Raw genomic sequence first — 20,424 nt, 5'->3', positions numbered from 1 at the left:
TTATAGGGATTAAGTGTTTTTGTATGAAATATCACTTTTTTACATTTTGCTTCTATTTTTAAATGACAAAAATTTCACATTCAGTGCTTGCAGCAATGTTTTTACCTTTTTAACCTAGGTACTGCCTTTATTATTGTAAAACCGGTTTTGCCTACCCTGTAATAGTTATACATTATTATTTCAGCAAAAGGGAATTCCCGTACCAAATGATATTGTTAACATTCAACATGGGCCATTCAATAAGTTAAGTTTCGAAGAAAATTCCATTTCGTTTTCAGTAAGTTCCCGTATATTGGGTGATAATTGTTTTAAATATCTTGTACAGCAGTGTCCCCGAGCCACCGGGTCTGATGTTGATCAGATGCTGTAGACACATGACCATTTTCTCTTGAAGTGCGTCAACAACCGCTGGGTGCTCAAGTTTACAGCGATCTGAAATGAACAGAATGAAATTGTTAATTAAACCATTATGCTCCTATCAACAATATTACATAGAAGATTGTTCTCTTACAGATGTTGTGTTTCCTGTTGTTGTGTTTTCTGTGCACATCAAGTTAAAATTTGTTCTGTGAGTATTAAGTTATGACAATTCAACTATAATCTTAACTGCAAAATCTTTACATTGCATTTGATAAAACAAAAAAGCATTATTATTTCCTTTTATAGGTTAAATGACAAAACTGTATCAAATTTACATGTTTGTTTGGGTTTTACGTCACACCAACACAGTATGGGTAATATATAATTGGCGACGTTCCAGCTTTACTGATTGAGGAAAACTGTGCTACTGTGCATTATTTCAGGCACGAAGGGGCACCTGAGTAGAACCACCGACGTTCCGTTAGCTAGCTGGATAGCTTCCTCATATGAAAGAATTCAAAGTCCCTGTCGGGATTCAAACTCACAGCGGTGAGGGGCAAGTTGAAAATTTGCTTGTACTTTAATAGTATTTACCTGTGAAAAGTATAACGATTGCACGGAGAAGGCTTTCTTCCTGCACGGACAAATTCAGTTCCGCCAACTGTTTGATATAATGATGACGGGCCTTGAATATGCTCCACTGGGAAAAAATTTCCCTAATTCGTCCAAATGTAAAGGTGAACCCCATGGTAAGGTTATTTCATCTTTTATGCATGTCAAGATTCTGCATTGTACTCTTATATGAACAAATAATTCCTGTCTCAACACGTGGACGCTGTTAACATAAGATAAAAAGAACACCTGATGATATTTAGCATAAGATACTAAGAATTAACATGTGATGCTATTGAACATAAGGTACAAAGAACACGTGTTGCTATTGAGCATAAGGTACAAAGAAACACGTGCTGCTATTTACAAAAGGTACAAAGAACACGTGTTGCTATTTACAAAAGGTACAAAGAACATGTGCTGATATTAACAAAGGTACGAAGAACATGTGGTGCTATTGGCACAAGGTATAAAGAACACGTGCTGCTATTTACAAAAGGTACAAAGAAACATGTGCTGATATTAACATAAGGTACAAAGAACATGTGGTACTATTGGCACAAGGTATAAAGAACAAAAATAAGATAAAAAGAACTTTGGGGATGCTTTTAACATAAGTTTTAAAAAGAAAGCATTTAAAGGGAAAAAAATTTTTAATATAGCACGATTTTAAAATATATGTGTAGTTAAATAAAAAAACGAGTTAAAATTATTTTTTTATCAGGCCTTTATATAAAAGGGAATCAAGGGGAACAAAAGGGGCTTTGTTTGTTATGCCTTTTTTTTTTTTCCTGGTTTTTGGGTTTAAATTTCAACACATTTTTTGGAAAAATTTTCCCCGGGCGGATTATCCCCCTTTAAATTTGGCTTTCCTTACCCCTAAGGCCCCAACAATAACCATTATTTGCCTTTTTTTCCTCCACAAGTGACTGACAACAAAACCCTCCATGTTTTTTGAAATCAGCATTGAAAGAATATGACCATTAGAAAAACCAAGTATCGGGAATCTTTTTCAATTGTCCCTTTCCAAAAAAAAAGGGCTTTCCCCCCAAAAGGACTCACAAGTAACCATAATTTTACCAAATTCTCCTCAAGTGACAGACAAAAACCCCCAACTGTTTTTCTGCTTTCAGCAGGGGGAATCAAAACATAATGTATCTATCAATTGTTGAAAAAAAAATCCCCTCTCGGGGAAAAACCCCGGCTCCCGGGATGGGAGCCAGAAAAATTTCTGGATTACTTATCTTTGCTTTTTAAAAGCTTTTTTTCACTACCTGAGCCCTTTGGGTATATTTTATTATGCCGTTCTAAATTTCAAACCCCAACAAAAACAAAAATAAATAAAAACAGATCGTTCCCCTTTAAAGTGCATTTAACGGGTTTTAACTCCTTATATATTTTTAATGGGAAATTTAAACCCTTTTACTGCCCCAAAAATGAAAGAACTATACATGTATTTTTGACATCATTTATTGAAAAAAAAACCGCAGACTACTTAAGTGACACAATTTATAATAAAAAAAAAGCAAATGAAAAAAAAAAAAAAAAAAAACTTTCCTAAACAATACCTTTAATAAGGTTTGCTTGGTCATCTAAGCTCAACTGTTTAAATCCGGGTATTTCTTTAGCAAACGCAACTATCGTGGCTATCTTTTCTTCAAAGAATTTAAAAGCTGTATAAATCCGCTCGAGACGACCATCAATATCTATTCCCGTTGCGTTATAAAAGTCCTTGAATTCTTCATGTGTGATATTTCGCAAAAATCCAAAGACCTCTCCCTTTAGTCGATATTTCTCCTAAAGAAGTTGAGAAAGAAGAATAGCAAATTTGGGTGGCACTTAATTTTTCCATTTACTCCTTTATACTGTTGTAAGAAAATTTTCAAAATTAACGCAACTTCAAAAGACATCTGTGTCAAAGGGACGCATTCATAAAAGGCGCGCGGGAATGAACTTCATTTAAATCACGCGACTTGACCTACACTGGTGTTGTAAGGTGCTTTTTTTCTTGCACATTATCAATTGTTTTCACCTGTGCTATAAAAATCCGCCCTACGCCCCGTATAAGACATGCCGCTTTCTTTAAATGGCGTCATTCCCGCGCAAATTTCAAGCTGAGGATGATGTCATTTCGCCGTTATGAATTAAGGTGTAAATTCATTCTGAGAAAATAGATGCTACAAAATATTAGTTTCCGAATTTTTTTTTCAAGATATGAATCATATATAGTATGCAAAGAAAAGAAACAAACACCGGCTTTCATCACAGCCCGGAATATCGAAAAACTGTATAGCGGAACTGGCTGAGCCTGTAACAGCCATAAACAGTTTCCTTAAGCTCGATATTCCGTTATGTACCTGCAGCCGCACTATGATTTTTATATTTTTCTTTCACATCAGACTCAATTTTCTATTGTTTTCGTCAAATTATCTGTTTTCAACTGTGCTAGAAAAGCTCGTCTTACACGGGAAGTTGCGTCATTCCCACGCGTCTTTTATGAATAAATTGCATGCTTTAAGGATGACGACATTTCGCTGTTACGAATAAAGTTGTAAATTCGCTATAAATCTATAAGAATATACTGCTTAATGAAAATATTAGTTTTCTTACTATCTTTGCGAAATATGATTTATATGTACAAGGAAAAGTATCATAAACTGGCTTCGGTACAGAAAGATATATCTAGGCTCTAGGATCATTGTTAAGCGGAAACTCGCGGCGGAGTCAGTTACCGTCGAGCAAGATCATTTTAGGCAGCCGTTATGATTCTTATATTCTAGCATCGGTGAAAAAACAGACAAAAAGAGAGAATTAATAAGATTCAGTAAAGAACGTTCAAAACCGCAGAACTCAAAGCGTTGCAGGCTCCGTTAATTTCATTTGAAAGTCCTGTCAGATATGCAAGAAACTGGTCAATGTCATTTGCATCATTAAATTGTTGACTTCTTAAGAACATCGATTTGTAAATATTCCTATAAACGCAGGTTTGAAAGTGCATCTCTTACAGGAGAGAAAAACAACTGCCAGTATGCCCTTAGTAGTATATGGGCCGGTTTGGCCCCAAGACTGCGCATGCGCGGCGACCATTTTGTTTTCTATAATTAGTAACTCATTTGCATAGAAGAAATGACATCACTACACATGCGCGGCGGTCGTGTTGAATAACAGACTCGCGGCGGCATTTTGGATATTTTTTTAAGAATGACATCATCACGTTATAAATAGAAATAATATCTCCCGGAAGTATACGGAGCTGACTCGTATACACGACCTTAGGGCTTAAATCGCGGACATTGACTCTCTTTAATTAAGACAATTAATTTATTACTTTAAATTTGTTTCTTTATAAAAATTTTAAACATAAAACAAAATTTATGAAATTTATTTTCAATTTAATTCGATATTATGACTCTGTCAAATAATGTTTCTATATAAAATAATAATAAGGACATTTACTGTAAAATAATTTGATAAATATCTGCGTAAAATGCATACATACGATGTTGACTCCTCGGCGGTCCGAATCCAAATGACACAAATCATCAGTGTATTATTTCTAAAATGCTCTGATCACGAGTGTAAAGTCGCCACAATGTTATGGCGTGTGTTTATTTAGGGAAAACACTAACAATGGCCTATTGAAATGTTAAAGTTAATCCCTTTAAAGTAGCCACTTGGTCTGGCGTATGTTTATTTAGGGACGGATATGCGGACAATGCTCCATTCAACTGTCAAAGTTTATCCGTCTAAAGTAAAAACGGGTAATTAATTATTAATTGAAGTGTCAGTTTACCACTGGGGCATAATTTTAAACTCATTTTGGAAAAGAAACGTTTTAAAACTGAACATCACGAATGTGCAAAATTATAAAAAAAAAACTATTATAACCGAACAAAAATACAACAGAAAAAGCGTTTTTCGTCTTTTGTGCAACATTTTACGATATACATTTTGATTTTTTTTCGCATCAAATGATAGACCTGACAAAATGCTTCAAATTAAACCCTAGGTTCTCGATTCGATTTTTAGCCGTTTTCGAGTTATGGCCCATTAGCGGTTTTTAAACCATTTTTTTTAAAGTTTATAAAACCCTTAGATTTATATGCCGTTTGAAAGATCTCTGCCAGTAGATACAGAAAATGTATTATTATATAGATCTATCTTTTACTGTTTCTGAGATAGGAGAGTTTCAATATGGAAGACAAAATCACTCATGCGGAAAAACGCGCATAACTTATTCGTTTATGAACGAAACATAGTCATGTTGGTATCAAATTGAAGGTCTTGACGAGTATATTCTGACGCTGGTGATAGTGAAGTTCATACTTGAAGTAAAAATCACTCATGCGTAAAAAATATGTATTTTGGTTACTAGAGCAACCGAATCCGATATGATTTTTAAATTGTTTTGACTACCAATTGAAAGAACAGTTCATTACCTTTTATTTACACCCCCATTGGTCGATTTAATTTTCAGCCGTTTTTGAGTTATGACGCAAGAGCGATTTTAAACCCTAAATTGCGAAAGTCAATAAAAACGTTACAACTGTTTACCAATTGATTCGTCTCGTCGCGCTGATTAAGAAAATATATAGTTTTATGGGTTTATCTTTTACCGTTTTTGAGTAATTCGAGTTTAAAGTCACCGGAAGTGACGTCACAGAAATTTCAAAATCGATTTCTTCGTTATTACTTGACCGAATATATACGTGTTTTGTATCGTTGGAAAGCATTTTACCACACCTGTTACCTGACGCTATTTAAAAAGCCATTGGACCGGAACTGAAATCACTGAAGCGTAAAAACGTTTTTTCTGTACCACGCCTGGACCGATTTAAGGCGTGTTTGGTATCAAATGAAATGTCTCAAGCCGCTCTTTATGAATACGGACTAAAATGGAAATTAAAATCACTAATGCGTAAAAATCATTAAAATAACTAAAATAAGCTTACCCCCAGTCGGAGAGATTACATGAATTAAGAGTGTAATTCTTGAAGTCACCGCCACGCCGCCGCCAGCGCCGCCGCCGCCGCCACCACCGCCGCCACCGCCACCGCCGCCGCCACCGCCGCCGCCGCCACCGCCGCCGCCGCCGCCACCGCCGCCGCCGCCACCTTCACCGCCGCCATCACAAAGAAAACTGTCTTACAGCGTAAGAAGGATGATCATATCAATAGATGGAAGAATACCGCAGTGTACTTCTGTGACCACTTTAATAATGAATCAGTGTTCTGTTTGCCAGCAGTCTTTCTCAAGACGTGATGTCATGCTGAGACATCAACGTTATGTACATGGGAGTGACGACACTGTTAAAAGTGATTCTTTATCGCAACAAATCACTCATAGGGACACTTCAGAAAAGATGAATTTTCAACACCCATTTTCCATGGTCGTCTCCGGGCCTAGTGGTAGTGGAAAAACTGAATGGACTAAAACACTGCTTTTATCCGATCTAGTAAATCCGCCACCAGAGCGCATCATATGGTGTTACGGGCAATGGCAGCCTCTGTACGATGAACTTCAACGTAGAATACCCTGGATAGAATTTGTACGAGGTATCCCTGACTACTTGAATAGTCAAGAGTATATTAATACCCGTAAAAGGAACTTGGTTGTTTTTGACGATTTAATGACAGAAGCCAAATGCGATCAAAGAATTGCTGATCTTTTTACCAAAGGAAGTCACCACAGGAACATATCTATCGTGTATCTGACTCAAAATTTATTTCCTCAAGGAAAAGCCTGCAGAGATATCGCGTTGAATACGCAGTACCTAGTATTATTCAATAACCCTATTGACAGACAGCAGGTGGCTACGTTAGCGAGGAGAATATATCCTTCCTCCTTTAACATCTTTATGAAACGCTTCGAACGAGCGACATCGAGACCGCACGGTTATCTAGTGGTAGACTTGAAATCCTCTACTCCAGAACATGACGTTTGCGCAAAAACATTTTTGAAAGTCAAGGTAGGAAAAGACAGCCTGCGGATGATTCCGAAAAATGAGATTAGTGGAGAAGAAAACTTGTCTGACAATACTTTAAATGATGATGTTGATGATGATTATGAGGAGGAGGAGGTGGATGAGTCAGACGACGAAAATATTGGAATGAAAAGAAAGTCTTTCTTTACGGGACCTCCTGGTAAGCGTATAAAAGAAGAGCTCAAAGAAGAACGCAAACGTCATGACATATGGGATAGAAGATTTCAAAAGCCTTTACCGACAGTCTTGTAAAGAACAATTTAAAGACGGGCTAAACAATTACATAGATCAAGAGTACTCTTTTTGATGAGGCTTATGCTCGCACTGCCAATGATGCGTTGCCACATTTGAGAAAGAAGATGAGACAAAATTCATGCCCAGTTTCTGATTGACTTTTACGCATTACAAGAGGACCCCACTCAGCAAAAAATTCTCCAGTCAGCGAAGAAACTTAGACATCAGCACGACATGACCATTGAAGAATCTATCCGACAAGCCGTTAAACTTAGAAAAGACCGGTTTGAGGCGTTATGGCCCAATCACGACATCAAGAATTTTGATGGTGAGAATAATAAAGATGATGACAATGAAGATCACATATCAGATGGAGAATAAAAATACCGTAAGAATGATCTTTGCTCCTTTGGGTTCCATAGAGGTGTACGATCACAAACAACAAAAATGGGTGCCGTATATAAATGACCCAGATAAATGGTATCAGCATTTTAAAGATTTAAGAGACGGTTACGTGACACCCGATCATAGAGGCCGGTACATTATAGGTAGCGGTAATTCGCGTAGAAGGCTCGTGACACTAGAAACGAAGCTCAAAGAAACGGAGAAAAAGCTTAAAGAAACGGAAGAGAAGCTTCAAAATGCACAACGCACTGTGGTTAATATGGTTAGCCCCGTGGCTCAAGCGGTTGAAATGGCAAAGTCGGAAGTAAAACGAATACGTGATTCCAATATAGAAACGTCGGCGCCTAAGAAGCGTAAAACGGATATTGACTGGACTCGGTTCACTTTCTAAAATGGATAATTACCAGCTAGAAAATATATTGAAAAGATACCCAGTGACAGTGTGTGCGGCTGATGAAATTCGTAAACAAAACGGAAGATTTGTGATTTCAAACACAGATACGAGTAACGGACCGGGAAAACATTGGGTAGCCTTCTATTTTCCTAGACATGGACCTTACGAATATTTCGACTCGGTTGGAAATAGTCCAGAAAGCTATGGCGTGGGATTTGAGAAGATACTTAACAAGAAATATCTCAGAAATTACGCCCAACTACAACAACTTTCGTCTAATGTGTGCGGCCTCTACTGCGCATACTATGTCATAAAACGATATCAGGGAAAGACTTTGAAAAACATCGTCAAAGAATTTGATCCGTATCAGAAGAAGCACAATGATCGTTCAGTAGTGTCTAAAATGAAGAAACTAATTTGAAAAAGAGAAGTGACAAAACAATTATATCACTAGTTTTAAAACAATGTTCTGTATGAAATAAAAATATAAATTACCATGTGTTTTGTTTTTATTTATTCCCATAAGAATAGCCTTATACTACTGCTATTGCCCCGTAATACAAGACAACTAGTCCCCGCCTCTCTCTGTTTAGTCCAATCATGTTGCAGTTAGACTAATGAAAATGTGCAAGTACTGTCTTATCAGTGACTAATCAGAACGCTTCTTTTACTCCATTTATTACGATTAACCGTAGCGATTTATTCATTTCCGATTTAGATTGCGAGGAGTAAAGACTAGGGGGTAAGCTTATTTTAGTTATTTTAATGATTTTTACGCATGAGTGATTTTAATTTCGATTTTAGTCCGTATTCATAAAGAGCGGCTTAAGACATTTCATTTGATACCAAACACGCCTTAAATCGGTCCAGGCGTGTTACAGAAAAAACGTTTTTACGCTTCAGTGATTTCAGTTCCGGTCCAATGGCTTTTTGAATAGCGTCAGGTAACAGGCGTGGTAAAATGCTTTCCAACGATACCAAACACGTATATATTCGGTCAAGTAATAACGAAGAAATCGATTTTGAAATTTCTGTGACGTCACTTCCGGTGACTTTAAACTCGAATTACTCAAAAACGGTAAAAGATAAACCCATAAAACTATATATTTTCTTAATCAGCGCGACGAGACGAATCAATTGGTAAACAGTTGTAACGTTTTTATTGACTTTCGCAATTTAGGGTTTAAAATCGCTCTTGCGTCATAACTCAAAAACGGCTGAAAATTAAATCGACAATGGGGGTGTAAATAAAAGGTAATGAACTGTTCTTTCAATTGGTAGTCAACAATTAAAAATCATATCGGATTCGGTTGCTCTAGTAACCAAAATACATATTTTTTACGCATGAGTGATTTTTACTTCAAGTATGAACTTCACTATCACCAGCGTCAGAATATACTCGTCAAGACCTTCAATTTGATACCAAACATGACTATGTTTCGTTCATAAACGAATAAGTTATGCGCGTTTTTCCGCATGAGTGATTTTGTCTTCCATATTGAAACTCTCCTATCTCAGAAACAGTAAAAGATAGATCTATATAATAATACATTTTCTGTATCTACTGGCAGAGATCTTTCAAACGGCATATAAATCTAAGGGTTTTATAAACTTTAAAAAAAATGGTTTAAAAACCGCTAATGGGCCATAACTCGAAATCGGCTAAAAATCGAATCGAGAACCTAGGGTTTATTTTGAAGCATTTTGTCAGGTCTATCATTTGATGCGAAAAAAATCAAAATGTATATCGTAAAATGTTGCACAAAAGACGAAAAACGCTTTTTCTGTTGTATTTTTGTTCGGTTATAATAGTTTTTTTTTATAATTTTGCACATTCGTGATGTTCAGTTTTAAAACGTTTGTTTTCCAAAATGAGTTTAAATTATGCCCCAGTGGTAAACTGACACTTCAATTAATAATTAATTACCCGTTTTTACTTTAGACGGATAAACTTTGACAGTTGAATGGAGCATTGTCCGCATATCCGTCCCTAAATAAACATACGCCAGACCAAGTGGCTACTTTAAAGGGATTAACTTTAACATTTCAATAGGCCAATGTTAGTGTTTCCGTCCCTAAATAAACACACGCCATACATTGTGGCGACTTTACACTCGTGATCAGAGCATTTAGAAATAATACACTGATGATTTGTGTCATTTGGATTCGGACCGCCGAGGAGTCAACATCGTATGTATGCATTTTACGCAGATATTTATCAAATTATTTTACAGTAAATGTCCTTATTATTATTTTATATAGAAACATTATTTGACAGAGTCATAATATCGAATTAAATTGAAAATAAATTTCATATATTTTGTTTTATGTTTAAAATTTTTATAAAGAAACAAATTTAAAGTAATAAATTAATTGTCTTATTTAAAGAGAGTCAATGTCCGCGATTCAAGCCCTAAGGTCGTGTATACGAGTCAGCTCCGTATACTTCCGGGAGATATTATTTCTATTTATAACGTGATGATGTCATTCTTAAAAAAATATCCAAAATGGCCGCCGCGAGTCTGTTATTCAACACGACCGCCGCGCATGTGTAGTGATGTCATTTCTTCTATGCAAATGAGTTACTAATTATAGAAAACAAAATGGTCGCCGCGCATGCGCAGTCTTGGGGCCAAACCGGCCCATATACTACTGCCCTTAACTAGATCTTTACAGTACAAGTATTTACCAAGTATTCGTCCTGGTTCCTCTTGATTGTCTCGGAAGACATTTTCAACCTGTCATCAACTATCAACGTGGTATGAGCCTCTGTTAATGTCTTTACTATAAAATCTATCTCCTGAAATATATATCATCAGCACATCAGATAGTGAACCAAGTTCACGTATAAGAAGGTAATAAGTAACGGATTTTCTAATTAACAAAATGTTTACATTAATATGTTTCTTTAATTTAGTCAATATTACAGGTTTGTAGTTTATTTTGTTTACAGCTTTAATAGTAGCCCATTTACAACACAAACCTGTCTTGACTTATTTATTGTTTTACAAGTTACGCAAACTCCTGAACATGTACAGCTCAACCACTCGATGGTCATAAGTAAAAGAGAAAGCATCGAAACACGAGGCTATCTGATTTATACGAGGGCGCACAAGAGGGCGCGCAACCGAGTGTTCTCGTGTTCTTTCTCTTTTGCAAAATGGCCAAAAATTATTTAGAAAAAAAAACACGTTTCCTGTCGTCACAATATGAAGCCCCAGAGAAAAGTAACAAAATGTACGAGCATATGGCTATGACCTTTTTATCATTATCCCTTTCCCTGTAGTCACACTAAGTAAACCCCTAGAACAAATGAGCCAATCAACGGAAATGCTCTATTTTCATCCCCGACAGACAGTCGTGGAGTGCGGGTAACTAATACCTGCACTACAGTTTAATGCATTGTGCATGTATGGATACGATTTAATTCCGACATATTTTCAATAAAATGTCTCCAAACTATGATAAAAGTTTGTTTGTTTATTTGTTTTTTTCAATTTACACCTTTTCCCAACAGTATTTCAGTCATATAGGTGGGTAGTTTCCTAACCAACGTTCCAGGAGAGTTACACCAGTACTAGACTACCTTCCTCCGTACTGAACAACCAAAGCATCTCCCCGGGATCGAACCCACGCCGTGAGGTAACTGGATTAGAAATCATCGACTCTAACCCCTCGACCACGGAGGCGAAATATAGGTAATATAGTTTATTCATATTATTAATAATTATATAATATAATAATTATCAATATAAAGATAGACAGAGAGATTTCTAGACCTATCACTCATGTTTATTATAATAAAGAGTAGATTCTAGTTGAATTAACTTGTACTTTCTCGCAGATCTAGACAAACCCTACAGGCAATTTGTCCTGAATTTTATTAAAGAAACGACATTTTCCTGCATGTTTTAAATGAATTGTAGTATCCCCGTACTGCCTCTTTCCGATCAGCTAACAGATTTTTCTATAATAACTGACAGTGAAATTATAAAAATAAAATTTCTCTTACAATTCTGCAAATATTATCATTTCAGCTAATAAATGCAACAACTTTTTAAAATTTTACCTGAATTATTATTATGAATCGAGGACAAATCATTACTGACCCATTTTCTTGTTCTTCAAAATTTCACAACCACTTTTCAATCAGTTAACAAAATATAAACTGTACCACATAAAAATTGTCATACAATGTTAAAATATAACCAGTTATGTATTTTGAAGAAATTTTGACAAACTCAACTTCAGATAAATGGTAATAAACAATTTTAACCTATTTATAATGCCATTTTTCAATCTTGATATCTATTTGCAGTAGTAAAGCTGTCACAATTGGGGTATGGATGTACATCTCAATGTGCATAACAGAAAAAGCCTGTTCTTGTGAAATTTTTAGGATCTTAGGGTCTATATGACCCCATTCTAGTGACAGCTTTCTGAAAAGTTATCAGAGAGAATGTTTTTCCTTGGTTAAGTGACTGTTACTTTACTGACGTATTACCTTCCAATTAAGAATTGTATGGTAAAATATGTACATATTAAAATTATAGCTTTTGAAGTGCAGTATACATTATGACTTAATGATATTGAAACAGTTGTCAAACTAAATATCCATTTCTGCAGACTGACAAAAAACTGAGTCTTTAAATCAATTATTTTTCGAAAATTATTGCGATTTGTAACTGGGTAAATAAAGGATTAGTGGAAAACACACATTTTACATATTTTGAACTAAAATACTGGTATTTTCTTTTTTATCGCCATAATTGACATTGCTGCTGATAAATGTAGTCAAGGTAAATGCAAGATGTGCTTACAATTTGGTTACATGACAAATAAGGTCAAAAATAAAAAAATTCTAGGGATGATTGAAAAGTGGTTGTGATTGAAAACTGGCAGTATGTGGATATTCTCTGTCATAATTTTGCCCTATTTTAGTAACAAGCATCGGGGCGGGAAAACAGTTTGTGCGAAACACGTGGCCTGAATAATTTGGCGGGAAACGGAACTAATAATCCCATGAAATCTAATTAAAAGTGTCTCCTTAAAGAAATAGGTAGATCTGAACTTAAGTCAGATTGATATCCCATGTTTTGTAGTAATTTGACACAAAATAGCTTACCTTTAAGGTTAATGCAGGTTCTTTAATTTCTGTCAAGGACGAATGTTTTGATGTTGAATTTTGGCGGGAATTGTCGTCAGATGTGGATAATGATTCATTGGAATGTTCAGACACACCTGTCATTGCAGACGAACTTGCGCTGGCATCATCTGATAACACCGAATCAACAGTAAACATTAAATGGTATTTGTACAAGCATTCAGAACCAATGTGGCCATACCACGTGACTTTTCGGGTACGGAGCACGCCGATTTATCACCCGATTCAGGTATGTTTTTTATTCATAACTTATTTATTACTCAACTGATTTTGATCAGATAAGGCGCAGAATACCCGTAATTATATCAATATTATTACGGGTACTCTGCGCCTTATCTAATCAAAATCGGGTGAGTGAATAAAAAACATTCCTGAATCGGGTGAAAAATCGGCGTGCTCCGTACCCGAAAAGTCACGTGGTATAGCCACATTGAGAACGATATCTAGACAGCAATAATTTAGTTAAAACAATATTAATTTCTTCTTAAATATTTACAGACAAAATTACAATAAATGAATTGCATTCAGGATTGAGAAGAAAGCATAAAGCTTATCTTATCTAAAGAGTTTATTTATGACATAGATATAAATATAGTTCGTAATGGAAGAAAGTAATTATAGATATAGTCTTCGACGCAAGCCTTGGTCTGAAAGTTTGTTTTGTTTTGTTTAGTTGAGTTTACGTCACACCAACACGGTATAGGTCATAATTATAGAGACGTTCCAGCTTTACTGGTGGAGGAACACCTCAGGTGCCCTTCGTGCATTATTTCAGGCACAAACGAGCACCTGAGTAGAACCACCGACGTTCCATAAGCTAGCTGGATAGCTTCCTCACATGAAAGAATCCAAAGGCCCTGAAAGTATCGCCGGGACATTAACACACTAAGAGAATGTTGATATGGATCTCTTGTTCATTTCAATTCTAAGGCTATTGAAGATTTATAAATGGAGGTCTACACAGGCATAATGACCTATCATGCAGAAATATACTCTTAAAGGCACATTATGCCTCAGAAATACAAAATGTTAAACGTGTTTAATAATGTTTTAATTACGGATTAAGAGCATGTGAGATGTCCAAAAAAAAAGGTTCCGAATGTGCAGTAATGTGTCGTAAAGGTAGCAAATGTAAACAAAGTAGGATTTTGACTTCCATACAAAATACTCATTTACTATGATTATACCCATTGACAACAAAGCAAAAGAAGTTAAAGGATGGTTCATCTATATATGTGGCAAATGAGTATTTTTTTGAAACTGTAACAAGATACCAGTTTTTGAGAAATGAATAGATTTATATAAAATTATCAAGTGACATCATCAGCTAAGATAATTCACGGTCGTGCATTTTGATTTATAATATTCGTCCTCATCCGGAGTTCTTAATTTTGTATCTAAAATGACATCGGATCAGGTTTGGCTTAGAATTCTTTTACAGTTCCCCCAAAAACATTATAAAAAACTGTTCACAGATCTGATAAATTTTGATAAGCTTGCAGTATATCCACCTGTCACATCCCACGAGTATTTTAAAACACGTACCTGAACATGGAATCGATTTTGGAGAAGTATCCGAGTCAATTTCTGTCATGGACGTGATAAGAGAGTCAATGCTTTCAATAGATTTTATCTTCTTTATGTTTCGAGTCTTGTGATTCAAGGTGTATCTCCCGATTTTGATTGCTGTAAAGATAAGTAAAATTTTAATAACTGGCAACCTATAAAGACACACATTAGAAAAATCTAGACAAACACCGTACTGGTATTTGAAAAATGCAGACAAACACCATACCGATATTTGAAAAATCTAGACAAACGCCATACCGATATTTGAAAAAATATAGACAGACGCCATACCCATATTAGAAAAATCTAAACATACACCATATTTGAAAAATCTAGACATACACCATATTTGAAAAAATCTAGACAAACGCCTTACCGATATTAGAAAAATCTAGACATACACCATATTTGAAAAATCTAGACAAACGCCTTACCGATATTTGAAAAATCTAGACAAACCCCATACCGGTATTTGAAAAATCTAGACAAACGCCATACCGATATTTGAAAAATCTAGATAAACCCCATACCATTATTAGAAAAATCTAGACATACACCATATTTGAAAAATCTAGACAAACGCCATACCGATATTTGAAAAATCTAGACAAACGCCATACCGATATTTGAAAAATCTAGACAAACGCCATACCGATATTTGAAAAATCTAGACAAACACCATATTAGAAAAATCTAGACAAACGCCATACCGATATTTGAAAAATCTAGACAAACGCCATACCGATATTTGAAAAATCTAGACAAACACCATATTTGAAAAATCTAGACAAACGCCATACCGATATTTGAAAAATCTAGACAAACGCCATACCGATATTTGAAAAATCTAGACAAACACCATACTGATATTAGAAAATCTAGACATACACCATATTTGAAAAATCTAGACAAACGCCATACCGATATTTGAAAAATCTAGACAAACGCCATACCGATATTTGAAAAATCTAGACAAACACCATACCGATATTTGAAAAATCTTGACAAACGCCTACCGATATTAGAAAAATCTAGACAAACGCCATATTTGAAAAATCTAGACAAACGCCAAACCGATATTTGAAAAATCTAGACAAACGCCATATTAGAAAAATCTATATAAACACCATATAAGGAAAATCTAGAGAAATTCAAGATTAATTGAAAAAGTCACTGTGAATACTGATTCAATGGTAGTACCTTGTTTTGTTGTTTTGTTAAAAATGTCTAGAATGACATAGTTAACAAATACAAAGACTTGTAAAGGATACCATAGCTACGGTTATCCAGCAAAATAATAAATTACCATTTTTGGACATGCCTACTGCTAAACATTTTTCATATCTACATGCCGGACAGCCATTTTTAAAAGGGCCTCGTTTCCACGACTCTTTCTCATCCGGCGTGCACTTGCATTTGTAATCCACTTCCTTCTTCTTTAAAGTTCTCCGATAAAATCCCTGAAAAAACAAACGAAGAAGATAATAATAAATTTAAATGTGACATTTTGCAAAATAAACTACTCATTAGGTTGTGGCTTTTTTGTGGTTTTTTTTTTTTTTTTGCTTTGGGTTCCACTGAGGTCCAAAACATAATTAGAAATATACATAAACCAGCTGATGCACTTAAAAGTGAAAGTATGAAAGTAAAAGATAACTAAGAAATATACTAGGAAATAAAATGTAAATCGTATTTTGTGCTATTTCAATCCAATTTGAATGAAAAGTATTTCAATGCTTTCCAATTGTGGGTCACTTTTCACAATTAGAATAATTAGTCTGGACAAAAGAAACTGAACGAATGATCTTTGCACACAAGCAATTGGTCTAGACCTTCATCAAATTAAATATTAATATCGAAAAAATATTTCCGGTCAAGTGGTCTTTTTAACTCGAGTATGATGTCGTCATCAAGGTGCATTCACAGTTTTATGGACAATCATGATATCAATAATCTATATATCACAGTAAACGGTAAAGTGCTGGATAGTATTTTTTGTTACAAATGAGCGTAATGCATGCGGGAGATATCGGATTTACGGCGGTCTTTACAGACAGATTTCAGGGTAACAGAAGAAACCTACTTTACAAGCCTCGCAAGTGTTGGCACCGTAGTGGTATCCAGATGATTTATCATTGCATATATCACAGGGGGGAAGTACGGTAGGTTGGGGCGGGTCAGGATTTTTCTCCCGACGTCTGCGTCGCTTTACTTTTGGCCTAACACCGTCAGTTTCGACAAACACTGTAGTTGTACTGTCGGCATTCAGTTTAGCCTCGTTTTCAAAACGTAAACATGCATCGGCAATGTCATTAAGATCATTTATTGCACCAGAAGTGGAATCAGGATGTATTTCCGTTACTGAAGCATCTGGTTCTAGGATTTCTATATTTGAATCCGCTGAACTACCAACCACGTGTATGTCTATGTTAGGTAGTTCGCGATCGGAAGTTTCAAATGCGTCAATGCTTTCAGTAGAATGAGATTCTATATTTAGAAAAGGAAATTCCATCTGATGACATGGATTTCCTAGGTTACAATGGAAATCGTTAAGAACTATGTATTCTGATGATTCCACGCTGGAAATATTCGAAGGGTTAGAAATGTTCGTGTTTTGGATTGTTCTCGTTGAGTTATTTGATGGCGAATCTTTCTCCACAAACTCTGTGAAAGAATCCATAGAGTCCTCACATAATTGTTCTAAGTCAAAACTTTTTCTTTGTTGAAGAATCAAGTCTGGATTGACATTTACTTCCGGTACATTCGTCGCCATGTTTTCTTTTGACGACGGAACCGGAAATGGTGTTGCATACATTAACACTTGCTCCAAAATGTTTGATAGCTCCTCATTCATAATGTTTCCATCAGTGTGCTCATCAAAAATGTTTGAGTTCATACCTTAAAGTATAAAACAATTATACAAAAGACAATAATGATTGTTTAACTATATCACCTGTATTAAAGGCACGTACATAATTATGTCCCAAAAACGAATAAATTTTCATTTCTTTAGAAAGGGACAATTTATAACGTTTAAATAATGGTTTTAGATTATGTTGGATGCTTGTTACGCTAAATATAAAACAATTTTCATAAAAGTAGCAAAATGTAAACAAAGTAGTTATTTGGCTTTCATAACAAAATACTAAATCACAAAGACTATACAAATTGTCAAAAGGCAAACGAGGATAAGGATTGTTAAGATAATTGGCCAATGAGTTTTAATCGGAAACTCTAAAAGTGCATAAAAAATAACAAGCTTTTTTGGCATTATGGGCCTTTAAACCAGATTTAGTTTAATCATATTTTATTGCTTTTACATTTTATACAAAAACAGATACATTGTCACATGTAAACATACTACAAAACAGTAACGAATACATTTACAGTTATTACATGGATGTTACAGTTATTATAAACAAGAGCTGTCCGTAAGACAGCGCGCTCGACTTTTTTAGTGCTTGCCTATAATACAAAACATTGACAGTTAAGGGCCATAATTCAAATAAAATCTTTGACAGAATTACCTTCTCCTGGACATGTTTGGGAATCATGATTGTAAACAAGTATTCCAACTTTCAAATTAATATCTCAAACAGTTCAGTCAAAAAGTGGACTGGTACTAAAAACTTAACCAAGATTCTAAGTCGATAAAAGGCCTTAATTTTTAAAACAAATCCTTGACAGAGTTACCTTCTCTTGCGTACAGATGGGGTAATGATGTGAAATAGCATTAAAAGTTTCAAAGCAATATCTCAAAGGGTTAAGGCAATAAGTGGATTTTACCCATATTCAATGTATTTTCTAAGTCAAAAAGGGGCATAATTCTGTCAAAAACCTTGACAGAGTTATGTCCTCTTGTCTGTTGATGAAGGTCGTGATGGTAAACAAGTATGGTCAGTTTCAAAGCAATACCTCCAATGGTTTTGAAATAAAGTGAGGTGGTACAAAAAACTTAACCAAGCTCAATACACTTTCTAAGTCAAAAAAGGGCCATAATTCTGTCAAAAACCTTGACAGAGTTATGTACTCTTGTCTGTAGATGGAGGTTATGATGGTGAACAAGTATGGTAAGTTTCAAAGCCATACTTGTAATACTTCTGAAATAAAGTGGGGTGGTACGAAAAACTTAACCAAGGTGTGACGCCAACGCTAACGCCGACGCCGACGCCGACGCCGGGGCGAGTAGGATAGCTCCCCTTTTCATAGAAAAGTCGAGCTAAAAAGCAAAAGGGTCGGGCCACAAGATCACAGGTAAACTTTTCGAGGCCCGTTCAAATTCAATTTTTAAAACTTCTTAAACAATGACCTGCACATATACAGGCTTTCACCAATAATGTTGAGTAAAGATGTGTTATATTATTAGTTATAAAGATTTTTTACAGGATATATGTCCTACATGTATGTAAACGGTTTTATACTGAGCTATGCTAGATTCCACCCTCGGAACCCACGGTATACATTCCGTATATACTGGTATACGGAAAATAGCCTAGGTTACCGAGGATGGTTAGACACATAAAATTTAATGAAACTTATGCCAGAAAAAAATCAATTTCTTTTAACTGTGTTCAGATAAACCATTTTTCGACTGTCATGTATACTTTAAATATAGAACAAACTTTGCACTAAATACTCCTACTCCGTATATTTACTTACCGACACAGATCAAACAAATATCCAATGTTTTACAAAAGAAATTAATAATTACTCACGCAAACACCACTGTTTTGTTTTATAGAAAATAGTCAACTTGTTCGTTAAACACGCTTTTATAGTTGTTTAAGAATGTTATATAAATAAGGGCATGCATGGTACTTGAAAAGATAAAATATGGTTTATCTATCGACAGTTAATGTATAGATATGGCCGTGAACAGTCTGTCAAAAGAAACAATTTTACATGCTAGAGGTCGCTTTAATGTTATCTTTTGAACATGCTTTACAAAAACTCAACACTGTATACTTTATTTTAAAACAAATACACAGCAGCAATACGTACTTATTCAAAAACTACATGTATATAGAATGAAAATTGACACATGACATATAAACACACGTGCACGTCGAGGTCAACATACATGATGTGTAATTAATGATATACAATGTACATGTAAATACATGTATGCTTGCAAACTTAAAGGCCCAATACACCCCCCCCCCCCCCCCCCCCGAAATGTTATTATTTCTATTTCTCAAAAACTTCTAATTGTTGCATTTTCCAATTAATTACTCATTGGCCATCCAGATGAACTACCTTTTGCTCTTTGTCAATGGGTATAATTATAGTGAGGTAGTATTTTGTATTGAAGTCAAAATACTACTTTGTTTAAATTTTGATATCCGAACGACACATTAATGTATGCTCAGTGTTACTTTGTTCAGTTGTTAAACATCTAATACGCACTAAATCCATTATTAACTTAGCATTATTAAACACACATGTTTCCTCTTTCTTAAGAATGATGAAATATTGATTTCTGAACCATTTATAACTTGTTAAAAAATGGGGATATCAAATCATTATATTATCATCGAAAATAATTATACTGTTTTCCTTATTGATAGATATATAAAGAAAAACGTAATGCCTACCTAATCTATCCACCTATACCCTCTTTTAAAGGGGAGACTGGACACAGAACTATTTTTCTTAAACAATTTGTTTGGACGGACCTTCTGGTATATTTAACAAAATGAAACT

General features: G+C 35.1%; 2 protein-coding genes across 2 annotated transcripts; both read right to left on the bottom strand.

The window, feature by feature from the left end:
• Nucleotides 1-274: 274 nt before the first annotated feature.
• LOC132745501 (uncharacterized) lies at nt 275-1,185 on the bottom strand. Its single transcript, XM_060734451.1, has 2 exons — nt 955-1,185; nt 275-432 (listed from the first exon to the last, which is right to left on the bottom strand). The coding sequence occupies exons 1-2, from the start codon at nt 1,106-1,108 to the stop codon at nt 275-277; spliced, it is 312 nt and encodes a 103-aa protein (XP_060590434.1). The 5' UTR covers nt 1,109-1,185.
• A 1,363-nt stretch (nt 1,186-2,548) lies between these two features.
• Nucleotides 2,549-19,403, bottom strand: LOC132745498 (oxysterols receptor LXR-alpha-like; the record flags this gene model as incomplete). Its single annotated transcript, XM_060734447.1, is given in 7 exon segments — nt 2,549-2,769; nt 10,678-10,788; nt 13,114-13,262; nt 14,698-14,838; nt 16,028-16,181; nt 16,805-17,619; nt 19,381-19,403. Coding segments are annotated over 6 exon segments (1,589 nt in total), but the record flags the coding sequence as incomplete, so codon positions are not given.
• Between the last annotated feature and the right edge of the window lie 1,021 nt (nt 19,404-20,424).

Source organism: Ruditapes philippinarum, unplaced genomic scaffold (assembly GCF_026571515.1).
Source record: "Ruditapes philippinarum isolate M1 unplaced genomic scaffold, ASM2657151v2 ctg3280_1_1_1_1, whole genome shotgun sequence".
NCBI lineage: Eukaryota > Metazoa > Mollusca > Bivalvia > Venerida > Veneridae > Ruditapes > Ruditapes philippinarum.
This window is presented reverse-complemented; position numbering and strand designations above follow the sequence as displayed.